The sequence below is a fragment of the Triturus cristatus genome, chromosome 3_1, assembly GCF_964204655.1.
Source record: "Triturus cristatus chromosome 3_1, aTriCri1.1, whole genome shotgun sequence".
NCBI classification, from domain to species: domain Eukaryota; kingdom Metazoa; phylum Chordata; class Amphibia; order Caudata; family Salamandridae; genus Triturus; species Triturus cristatus.
In genome coordinates this window covers 467,353,118-467,365,900 of record NC_140583.1, presented here as the reverse complement: position 1 = coordinate 467,365,900, position 12,783 = coordinate 467,353,118, and the positions used below count along the sequence as shown (strand labels likewise).

Genomic DNA, 12,783 nt, shown 5'->3' with positions numbered 1-12,783 from the left:
TGGATGACTGATCCCTTCCTGTATATACTCCATCATTTTTAAATTGTCTTATTTATTGTGTTTATATGTATTTTTTTTTTTTTAATCCTCTGCTGTATAACCTGGGATCTATGGATGCTACTGTACTTTTCCGGTTTGTGCTTATTCTGTATGTTACATTTGTATGTGCTTTTTAAGATATGCTTTTATCGAAATAAAGCTTATTTCAATTCAATTCATATTATAAATTTTGCAAATATATGATATATGTGGATCTAGAAAATGTACATAGACAATTAGCTATCTCTTATACTCTTAAAGATTTGCGGGGCAGTTTTCTCAAATTATTTTAGATTTTCCAAAAGCTCTTCTGCTTCCTGCACTGTTTTTACATTATACATTTCATTTTTTAACATGATTTTCAAATGTGCTGGAAACTTTAGCTGGGCAACAGCCCCCAATTTCTTAAATTCTTCCATTATTCTACCCAACTCCCATTGACGATCTAAAGTAGAGCATGAGATGTCTGATCGAATCTCAAAAGCAAAGTTTCAGGGACTTTTGTTTTAGAGCAGCTGTTAATATTTTTTCTTTCAAAGATAAGGTTAAAAAGTTGACTAAGATCTTCCTGGGTTTGGTTCGATTTGGGTGTCTCCTGTAGGGATCCCTATGGATCCTTTGCATGTCTCTCGATAGATTTTCTTCTGAGTCCTCAATCTGTATTGATTCTTTTATGAGAGTTATGACATAGGCTTTAAGGGTCTCTCCTTCCTTACCCTCTGGTACATTCAAGATACGCAAGTTGTTGCATCTGGAGTTGTTCTCCAAGGATTCCAGCCTATCTCGGAGCATCACCTCATTCTTTTTAAGCGTTACTAATCAGCTTTAGCTGCTCCCAAATCTTCTTTGAACCCTTCTACTGAGTCTTCTAGAACCACCATCCTAGAATCCAAAAGATCAAATTTCTTCTCCAAAGACTCACAAAAAAGTCTGATTTCTCCTTGATTAGACTCCAATACAGCAAACCCCTTCTTAATGTCTAAGGACAGAGTAGAAAATAATGCCTCCAAAGGAGCTACTGGAGGGTTTTCTCTTCCTATTTCTGTACTGCTCTTGCTCTGCCCATTTTCACTTGCATTAATCACATCATCCCCCAGCTCTGACCTTTCTCCTCCAACACCCTCTATAGTTTTTAGGTTTTTTCAGTGGTTTGAGCTGTTTGGCCAAATGTTCAATGGGGTTTGAAGGGAGAGCAGGTGAAGGTGGGGGGACAGGTGTATGTGTAAGTGTAGGTGTAGATGCAGATATATGCGCCGGGGCAGAAGCAGTGGTAAGGATGGAGTTATTCCCTGGCTCAGTATCATCCATTTGGCTTAGGGCAGAAGAACTTATTGCTCGCCTAGAATCTTCCCTAAGGGCTCCCCCTTGTTTGGCCATGTCTAAAACCTGTGGGAGAACCTTAAAATAAGACCTTAGCGACCGAGTTATTTTTATTTTAGCATCTACCAAATAGTTCTTCTTCCTGTTTATTTTGGTGCCCTTACCTTTATTCTCCGAAAAGCATGAGAGGTTGGTTTCAGGGCTACTTTCGGGACTTATTGTCAAAAAGCTTTCTCCTTTCCCCTGTATATCTAGGGGCTGCTTTGTAGTGTTTTTACAGGCTTTACCCTTTCCGGGCCCTTGCACAATTAGCCCCTGTGCTATACCTCTTTTCCTACCTTTTTTGTCAACTTTTGTTTTTATGGTCTTATTTGCTTTTGGATTAGGTACCAGTTTAGTCTTTTTAAGCTGCACTTGGGAGATATCTGGGGTGTCTGGGGTGCCTAAAGTGACCAAGGCCTCTCCTTCCTTATCCTCATCAACTAAACGGGGAGGACAGGAGGAAAAAGGTGAGCAGAAAATGGTAATTACTTCTAAGGGCTCACACGTACCCCTCTGGTGTCCCGATGTCTCACTTACTTCTGCTTCTTCCCTCGAAGCCACAGAGGTTACACAAGTAATACCTGCCGTCTTGCACCTCACCTCGGTCAGCCCCCAGTCCTGCGCCTCCTTTACCGTGGTCACCTTTATCTCTGTCTCCTTCTCGTTCTCCGTCTCCGTTCTGCTTGTAATGGAGTTTTCTTCCGAGGCACAAACAAGCACAGCAGTGGCAGCACCCCTTGTGCTGTCTCTGCCGCCGACCGCTCCGGAACCGCTTAGCGCAAGACTGCCTCCGAGGAGGCCGCGCGCCGCTAGCTTTCGGCCCCTCCTCAGCTCCAGGGCCGCTTGAGACCGGCGAGGGAGATCCCCCGGCGAGCCAACACACATGCCCCTGGTAAGTTACGGGGGAAATAGAGGAGTGGAAGAATGGAGCAAAATACGGGTTCGCGAGATATTAATCGCCGCTAAAGCATATCTTTGTAGGGTAAAGCAGGAACACAAACGGCGGCAGCGACCGCTCTAACTCACGGCCGCCATGTTCTCCTTTGGGATTCGCGTGAGTTTTATTAGAGACTGTGATGTACACTGTTGTAATAAATTGGGTTATTTGTTGAGGGAGGTAAGTACCCACCTCAAGTAATAATCACAATCCTTGTCAGGATGAGCCACCAAATAAACACCTAACTCAACCTCCTGGTGGCAGCGGTACAGAGCAGGCAGGCAGTTTGTACAGTATTTATGCAATGCTAAAACAATAATAAAGTAGAAATGCAAAACAATAAAAATCCCAAATCAAAATAATAGAACTAAAGTGAAATATAATTTAAAAAATGATGAAATCCAATAAAAGGGGGCAGGAATAGTTCTAAATTCATATTTAAAAACGATCACTTTTAATAAGTACTTTTCATTGCAGTACTATAATCTGACATATTAATGTCAAAGCTTCCACATGTTAGAGAAATACACTGGAAGCGTGAGGAGACTTTATCATATTTTGTGTGTTTGTTGCATGATTAACATTGCATACATCTTCAGGACTAAGGTGATGCGTGGGCTTTAAGAGCCAAGCCAGACCCTTTGCTCGTCTCACCCTGTTAGTTTGTTGGCTTGCCCACCTCTACACCTTGGCGCCATATGGTAAGGACTTACAGGTAAGTTAAATAAACCAGCCAGCTGTATAACAATTTCATCATGTTGAAAGGAGGAGCATTTTACCACCAGCTAGTAGGAGTAAAGTTCACAGAGTAACTTAGTCAGCAAAAAGAGGTTTCAGCAACAAGGACACAAAATTCAGGGTGACCCTGCAAAAACTGGAAAATTCCAAGTACAATGTATCAAGATCAGAGAGAGAATTTTGGGAAGTGAAGAGAACTTTAATCGAGTTAATGCAAAGTCGTTGTAGGTTCTGTGCTGACCCGCATTAACCATCACATATATCAAGTGGTCTAGTAGTATCCTCAAACATAAATCCTGAAATCAATTAAATGATGACACAATTGGATCATGTATAGCTGATTCAAAGAAGTTGCACCAGTAGAATATAAGAAGAGGCAATTGAGTTTAATGTGAATTACCAATGTGCCCTTACAAACTAGGGAGGCACCTTGCACTATCATAGCTGTAATGTAAAAAATAAATGAGTACCCTTGAGTTTGGTCCCTGTGCCCTTTACGTCACATAGGTCCTTGAAAGCTATCCCTTTAAAAAACCTCGGCAATGAACCGGCGTCGATTTAGCCCCTCCCCTTATTTGTACAACTACGCACTCTAAGAGCTCTAATCATCAGCTGCTGAAAGAGAGAGAGGGGGCTTTAAAGAGCCAACAGAAGTGTTTTGACGGTGCAAGGAAAGGATAGAAAGGCTGACGGCTTCTGGCAGTGTCTGTCGGCCGCTCAGTCCTTGTAAACACTCGCGCACGGGACGGTGACGGCACATTTACAGGTGTATCTCGTAGACAGATTGGGCGGAGCTGCTTGCCGGCCTTATGCAGTCCGAAATGTCTCTGTAGCTGTGCCTGGGGACTAAAGGCTGCAAGTGTGCGTACCGTTATCAGCTGCACCGGAGTAGAGGTCTACAGCGGGAAAGATGTCCGTCTCAACCCCGACGAGCACCAGCCGGATGGGGGAGCGGACTCGGAGCACCTCCACGTCCTCCTTCCAGTCTCCGACAAGCCCGACCCGGCTCAGCCGGATGCAGGAGAAGGATGAGTTGCGGCACCTCAATGACCGCCTGGCCGCCTACATCGAGCGGGCGAGAGCGCTGGAGGCCGACAAGCAGCTGCTGCGCGTGGAGCTGCACGAGCGGGTGGAGACGGCGACCCGAGAGCAAAGCAACCTGCGGCTGCTGTACGAGACCGAGCTGGCGGACACCCGCAAGATGCTGGACACCATGGCGAACGAGAGGGCGCGGCTGCAGGTGGAACTGGGGCAGACCCGCGAGGAGCACCGGCAGCTACAAGCCAGGTCCGACAGCTAGTTGGGATGGAGGGTCCATTTCCCGCCGAGTACCACACTTCCTCAGTGAGGCATGGCTGCCAAGTGTACCTATGGGATGGGGGAAATGTAACTTAGCCACTGGTTAACTTCGAGGCCCATGGTACACTGTAGCAATAGAGAAACTACAAGTCCCAGAATGCATCTTGTGCCACCTGGCAGCCTTGCCTCACTATCATGTCTCTTCCTGCCTACTACCATCTAATCAACCTTCTTGCGATTGTTCAGTTATTTATTGTCCAGTTAACAACTTCCATCTCTGATACTGCCTCATTGCTCATTTTAATAGTTACCTGATATCGCCCGTGGAGGAGGTCATAAACCTGGGCTGCACCGATACTCGAAACGCTGCTTTTAATAGGTTCTAAATTGTGCCCCAGATTGTCCCAACAGTGACTTGTTGGGTCACATAAAAAGGCCTGCTTTGTCTCGCATCTAGTTTCTCTGGTTCCTGTATATGCACAGTGCCATTTCCCACATTGGGACGGCCCGTCTATTAGCATAAGCACAGTCCCACTTCATATTGGTACTCGCTTAAGCAGAGGTCAAATTTGGTGTGATGACTTTTAACCCTTCACTGACGCCGTATTTGATAGTTATTTTTCCTCCAAATGAAGGTTACTACTTCTTGAACAAAAAAATAATCTTTGATTTTATTTTAACTGTGCTTCAGGCTAGTGTTAGCTATGGGATGATATGCAATGGTGGAAGGAGAGCTGTAGTTCATTGCCGGGGTGTCTGCCAACTCTGCTTTTGTAACACAGTCGACATTTAGGCTCGCGCCGGCTTCCTGGCTATTACTTTGGAGAATGGCTTGAAGGACATGGGTTACTTTTATTCTTTTTGAAATTCATGATGAATAGCTCATGGCGCATTCTCCATAGTAGTAACGTTTCAAATATGACAGGTAATTGACGATGTGTTATAAGTTTTTATACAGCTGACGTGCTTTCAAATTTCCCCATGTGGTATATAGCGCTGCTAAAATTAAAAATCACATTCGATGAAATTAATTTACTGTTTTGTAAAAGTCTCAACTTACTACTGTCGGCAGTACACATCGTATTAGTGTATTTACTGCAGTAGACTCTTTCGAACCTCGATGAGTAAGGTAAGGACATTTTTCCCCTTTTACCTGGATGCCAGAGAATCCTAGCAGTTGTTGCCAAGTATCTGTTCACATAAATGAGGGTCTTCCTTGGCCGCTGATTCCAATAACGCAACTTATGCTTTTGTCTCTTAACAGACCAGCACACTAAAACCTTCCGACACCTGAATGATTGGATCGGAACGTTGTCCCTCATTTATACAATTTTTATTTTTTTATTAATCCATTGCACCCTCAAAATGACATCTAAAGCCCACCTGCAGAGACCGAGCCTGGGGAGGACTAAAAGTAACGTGGCGGGCCCGTCTGCCCCCGGGCTAAGCGCGGGCCCGTCTGCCGCCCGTCCATGCCTGGAGGAGGCTGGGCTGTGCCACCCCTCTAACTTTTGGATCCAAATAGTGGCGTGTTCCCCACTAGATTATGGCCAAAAGGAAACTAAGGGCACCTAAATCGGAAGACAAAATTATCAACACGCTGGACTCTTTTTTTTTTTTTTTTTTTTTTTTTTTTTTTTTTTTTTTGTCTTGCCTAGCTATTGTGTTTACGCAATCGCTATGCGAGAATCTAGTAAGAGGGGCATTTCAAAGTGCTCCCAAAAGTGGATTGCATGGCGATCACGTGCATCGTGCCGCCATGCAATCAGTTTGGGGAAGCGCTTCAGCACACTGGCGCGTGCACGTGTAGCCACAGCCTCGGCATCATACTTCAAAGGGTCCGCTCCCCTGCCTGGAATGCGCTTCCCCGCCCCCACCACAGCTTTTTTTTTTTCTTTTGCTCTATCAGGCCTCTGCTGCTTTTGAGATAAACAGTAAAAAAAGCTCTCCCAGGTATCAATAAATAAAATATATGTGTCTAGCGCTAAAGCACCCTTAGGACATCAGTGCGCTGCACAAGTGACTTCCATTCCGATATAAAACCACATGTGGTAATGTACAGCTCCGCAAACAAAGGTGCCTTAAATCCACTGCACTGGTTGTAATCTCTGTACCTGTGCTCCAGTGTCCCCTGTCTCCAGCCGCTCCCCTGGCCCCGGCATTAAACTCAAGCCCCAGCAGACGGGGACATTTAACACCCGCCTCTGCCCAGCCCCCCCCCCCCTTCACTGGTGGCTAATGAGCCCCGGACTGGAAGAACAAGTTCTCTTGGAAGATCCCCAACGAACCAGAGGCGGCAGGGCCCCGCCCCGGACCAGAGCAGCAGATTGGGAAGGATGTAAAATGGGCCCCTGAAGCAGCGGGTGTCATAGGAAAAGCTTAGTAAATAAATGTACTATATGTCAAAATTAAATGATCATACCAGGCCATCAAAGAAATGCAGAACACGAACTCACTGTTATCCTTGAAGTGCTTACCAAGGCTGTTATCTGTGTGTAGCACTCCAGAAACTTAAAATGAGGCTTGTGCTTAAAGGGCCCATGGCTGCTTCTATCTCTCTGGGTTTAAAGGGCGCCAATAATGCCATAAAAACATGTTCAATCGATTGTGGAAGACAAGGGGGCAATCGGTTTGCAGAATTCATCATATTTTACACTAGAGGCAGCTCCTAAAAATTCAGCTCTCTTGCTAGACTGCTTTCGGTTCAGAAGTATGACCAGACCTGCATTCATGAGTTTTTTTTTTTTTTTTTTTTTTTTATTTATTATTATTTTTTTTGTCTTTTAATTGGCCCATGGGAGGAAGTTCTTTGATTCTGACTCAGATGAGACATTTTCTTGTAAATTTACTTAGTTTGTGCACTGCTGCGTGCAGGCAGGATACCTATGTCAGCTGAACACTTGCTGCTGACGCCTATTTGCATCTTACAGTTCGCAGGTTCGAAAACCAGTAGTTGACTCTGCCTCTCATCCTTCAGGGGTTGATAAAATAACTAGAAGTGCGTTCTAGAATCTTCTGTAATTCCAATGCTGTTAAACAAAAACGATGCTGTCGGGCACTGTAGGTACTACAGGTCTCATTCAATTTCTAAGCTTAAAACCTGGATAAAATTCTCTTTGCCCTGTGTATTTTATTTAAATTAGGGAGATGAGGAATCGTATGTTGAATGTTAGAAATTAGGTTCATGCTCTCTCAGCTAATCAGAGGTTATGTAACATCTGTCTTCTGTTTCTTCAGTCAATTAATAAGGGTACATTAATAATCTTCCTACTCCTTCTGAATAAAAAAAAAAAATCCTGATTTAAAAAAAAAAAAAATAGACGGGCACATATTATATTCATATTTCTTTACTTGCTAAAGGTTAGCAGCAACGAAAACAAGCATACCCTGCAGCCACGGTAAGGGGCACAGTAATGTAATAGTATTTATTTATATTTATAGCAGTTTTATGTAGCGTGAACATGCCCAAAGCATTTACAATGCAATATGGCATTGTAAATGACAATGCCTTTTATGTATGTGTTAAGAAAACCTAAGTGTGTGTTTACGCGCACAACTTGCAGGTTTTCAAAACAAAAGGCAGTGTCATTTACAATGTCAATAGCAAAAACTCTCGCAAATGCGAGACCTATTGCATTGCAAATGCTTGTTTACTAGAGTAGCAGACATGCTACATAAGGAAATCAAACTAACAGAGTATCGCCTCTCCCTGGAAAAGGTAAGATTTCCCATTGTAGTTCCAAATGTTGTGAATTCGGGTCCTACAGAACATACTGAACAGCAGCCCACCCAGAATGAAGATCTCAGTATGTCGTTCCAGATCATTAATTCTAATTCTTCTAGGCCAGATGATACCCCTCCCCCATTGGAATCCCTGGTAAAACGGAAGAGGGGGAGGCCCAAAATAGAACCGGCGGCCAAACACTCCAAAGTGTGCAAACACATCCATAGCTTCACCTCCGGGGTCACATGCAGCTCCTGTTCCTGCTTCACATTCATTGTCTAGTGGCTCCTTGCATGATAAGTTGGAACTGTTGTTTAATAAGCTGTTACAGCCCATTTTGCTCAGAATGTGTAAAATTGAGGAGAACCTAAATTACATCATTAACTTTAAATTGGGAAAAGACTGACATGGGCAGAGAAGGGATCAAGAGGGAAATCTAGGTTACTCACGAGCATTGGCGGAGTCTTCGTCCCACTGTCCCGTCTTGGCTCCAAATGATTGCCCTTCTATATATCCATCTGAACCATCTTCCGCGGAGAATATGGGAGTCCCGGTACACACTTGCAGTCAACTTGGAGCTGTGGGTGGTAATGACACCTTACTTTCTAATCCGTTTTTACCAGGAGTGAATTGTCGAATAGGATCTCTAGGTACGACCGGCTTGTAATAGTGCAACCCTTCCTGCAAAAGAATCAACTGAAGCTGTAGCCACTTTAGCTCTTAGGCCTTCGAGCCTCCAGAGTAATTTAAGCAAGGTGAATGGTTAGATCTTCCTCCAGCGGCTTGCCCTTTCGTTGTCCTCATTAACCACGCCCCTGAACTGAAATTCCCCAAGCACGAAACTGCAGAGCAGCTGATGGATAAGGTATTATAATGGATGTCAAGTTTCTATAAGGCTGATTCCAAACTCTATAATCACATTATCATGGCCAGACGCCTGGCCTGGGTGGGGCTTTGGCCCAAAAACTATAAGGGGGGACTGTATAGTCATTCATTTTAAACAATCCACCCTTGGTTGAACACCTACTGAGTATTTTACCTGATTCTACACAGTCTAAAACCCAGATCTATGTCCTTCCACTTGTTTTTTTCTATAGGCCATACAGGTTCAGCTGTATACTGCATCTCAGCATAGGTCTCATACCCCCTCCGAGACCTCGCAATATTATGGCTGGCACATCCATTCATCTTAGTAATAGATAAGCACCCTTGAGCAGTCTAGAAGCATGTGATTGAGTCCCTGCTACCCCCGTTAGTTTTCTCCATCTAAAATCCAGGGTGCATTAGGAACTCTTCCCCACTCAGGACAAAACAGAAGATTTGGCTACCCTAAGAATAATGTCCTGGAATGCTACAGTTATAACCAGAAGAAGTGTAGCCATGATTGGCTATCCCTTGTCTTAAATTATATTTGGTTTGCAGGAAATATGTGAGGTTACGCTGATACATATTAATGGGTACTGTACTTTTCAGTGAAATGCGTTACCATCTAGAGGTGGTCGCCATAGTGGAGCTCTGGTCACCCTAATAACGAGTACAATTATAATTGAGGTACTTTCCTTTTTAAATACCTCGCCATATTACCATATCCTTTCAAGCAAAGGTCAAAAGGGGAGGGGTTGGCTCTTAATTAACTTCTACAATAATAACTTTGCCGGAAGTTTGTCCTCCGTTACAGATCTAATTGAGGGATATCATCCAACTAACAAACTCACAGCAGTCCTCTAGATATGATATGGCTCAGTGATTTTTATCGCCCACAGCAGCAGTAGAGCAGATCTAGGGGTGTGTGGACTTGTTGATGTCTAAGGGGACCCAATATATCATTTTGGCCATAATGACTATGGTAATGCATTAAACAGACAACTAGTGATTCACAAGCTTGTGATAACCAATCCAATAGGTACTAACATGGGTCAACTTGAACATACATTTTCCTCTCGGCTATGTAGCTTGACCAATGATTATATCGTGGTCTCTGAAACCATTAGAAGTCTAATATTCCATATAGAGACCAAATTTTATGTATTTTGCGATCATGCCGCGATCTTTTGTCAAATGTTTTTGGGGCCACCATTCATGTGAAGCGATTCCCAATGCCTTTGATTGCAAGGAAAAACGGTATAGTGTTGAAATGGGGGTAAAATTGACACGCCAAAATGTATATTTAATGTTGTCAAGATGTCTAAGGAAATTTCTATTTGTTTACTGCTCCTTCCACTGACCAATGAACACTTGTATGCATTCCTGCGAATCTTAGAAATCAATAACGACCTATATCGCCCATGCGCAGTTAAGGTTCTGGGACCAGTCCCCTGGTTTGACGATGCTTGTTCCAGGCACTTAAAAATCTTCATTCTGCCCTAAGAGCAAAACCACGAGATGTGGCACTGGTAAAAGTGCTGAAGCTCTCACACAACCACGAGATCTAATAGGCTTAGAGCTCTGAAAGAAGAGTCCAGGGAGAAGCTTTCGCAAGCTGCTGTTTCAAAGAATAGCAGGGATTTTTTGAATGTTTATTAATGCCCCTTTTCTTAATGATGATTCTGAGATTACCACTGACTCCCAAGTCACTAAGGAGGCCTCGGTGACTCATTTTGGGGAAGTGTTTCGGCATCCCGGCAAAGCTGTATCACAGCTATCTGACCTGCAGCTGACCACATCAGAAGAAAATCTATCCTTTGGCTTGAATGAAGTGATATTTGCCAATAATCCATTTACCCTTGCAAGAGCACCTGGCCCTGATGGGATACCAATAGATTTCTTCCTAGACAACCAAGAGTTATGGGCTCCACTTCTTTAATGTTACAGCCCATGTAGGTGTTCTCGCCTCTCGGAAAAAGACAGTTATTATATCATTTTTTAAGAAGGGGGACAAGCTGCCAGCAAAAAATTATAGACTAATATAATTATTGGACTGCACGGCTAAATGAATGGGCCGATTGATTCTAAATAGACTGGAGGTTTCGGCCCTAGAACAGAATATTTTATCACATACTCTGTACGGTTTTGGAAAGGTAAAAGGGACGATTGATCAGTGCCTTGACCTAAACGTATTAATTACTTAACATACTGTGGTTAAGGGAGGTCAACTCTATATGGCCTTTATGGACCTGTCAGCGGCTTTTGACTTGGTAGTCCATGTAGAATTATGGTCTATAATTGAAGGTCTGGGCACAGAGAAACCTAATATAGACTTTATATGTGAGATGTATTCTTGTGCCGCGGCCAGTCTTTGGTATGGAAGAGAGGGCGATAGCACTAGATCCTTTTGAATAGCTCGTGGTGTCGAGTAGGAGTGTGTACTCGCCACCTTCCCGTTTTCACTTTATACAAATGGTGTTGAAGCTGCCCTGGATGAGTCTGCAACTGATGTTCCAATCATTAATTTCACCCCAGTGCCTATACTTCTCTACACAGCTGATGCGGTCTTGCTGGCCCTGCCTGGCAATGCACTCAATGAAGCAAAGTCTTTTGTGCTTGTAGCAGGAGCAAGGCCAAAAAAAAATCACAAGGTGGAACAAAAAGGGGAGGATATTGGAGATGGTGGACACTTTTTGCTACCTAGGAACACTTTTTGATTCTAAAAAGACATGACAAAATATGGTAGATAATAGGGGGCATATTGATGGAAAGAAGTATAGGGGCACTATTTAGATTTATAAGAAGGCTTGGGTCAAAACCAACTGATGTAATAAAGATCTATGACGCGAAAACTAGATCTGTTGCCAGCTATGAGTAATTGTTTGGCAACTAGGGTACTCCAGTCAGACACCACAAATATTGCTATTTCAACTTTTAGGTACCTTCATCTTGCTTGGTCATTTGAACTGCAGGACCCCCAAAAGTACAACATCTCAAATTGTGCCACTGGCTTTATTTACAACATTCAGAAACAGCTCAGACCTCTGACCACATAAGTATGGTTCGCCAATCCACATCCATACCTCTCAGCTAGAAGATTTTGAAATTAGTAAAATTATTATTTTAGGAATGCAAATGATACAACTTGAAAATTCTCAAAGTAAATCGTTTTCCTTACATAAAGCAAGATATCTTTTTTAAAAGTGCTCAATTACAGTCTCATTGAAATTTAAATTTGCTAATTTAACCTTAATCAACCACAAAATTTGACTTGTCATTTATTGTTGGTTGGTAAACGTAACTACTGGGTTCTTCATCAAACTTCAACATATAACAGCAATCCAGACAATCCTGTGTAATGTGTGCACAATTCTTTCTCATCTTATTAAAGCGAAATGGCTCTTTACAATATTATTTTTTTGGGGGACCCTGCAGGCTCCAAGGAAACATAGTTTCACTGCCCTTATGTTTTGGTATTCACATTCAATCTGATACTCCAGTTCTGCATTCACTCCTTTTTGTTCTGTTTCAGCTACATCACTCAAGATTGCACATTTGTGAGCTGCTATATCTGCTTCTGTGTGGGGCTTAAAAGTGCTTTGGCCTTGAGCATTGCGGGGCAAAGTTGTTCCTAAAGTGAATGTTGGGCAGCCCTGTATTCTGGAATATACCAGAGACTAAACAGTAGTAAAAGGCAGTAGTGATTCCAGGTTGTTGTCTCTATAGTTACAGCTACAGCAGGTATGCCCAAGGTCCAGAATCTTTGCGTTTGGCATGATGAAAAGGTCTTTTGATAGTCAAATAACCGCATCTTGCAGGG

At 43.2% G+C, this 12,783-nt stretch overlaps 1 protein-coding gene across 1 annotated transcript in view; it reads left to right on the top strand.

Annotated features, from left to right (window-relative positions):
- The first annotated feature begins 3,697 nt into the window (after positions 1 to 3,697).
- Positions 3,698 to 12,783, top strand: part of LOC146860422 (lamin-B3-like) — a 395,071-nt gene continuing 385,985 nt past the window's right edge. Inside the window, exon 1 of the mRNA XM_085644287.1 lies at positions 3,698 to 4,363. Within this exon, the coding sequence (XP_085500413.1) occupies positions 3,987 to 4,363 (377 nt within the window). The 5' untranslated portion in view covers positions 3,698 to 3,986. The remainder of the gene's footprint in view (positions 4,364 to 12,783) is intronic.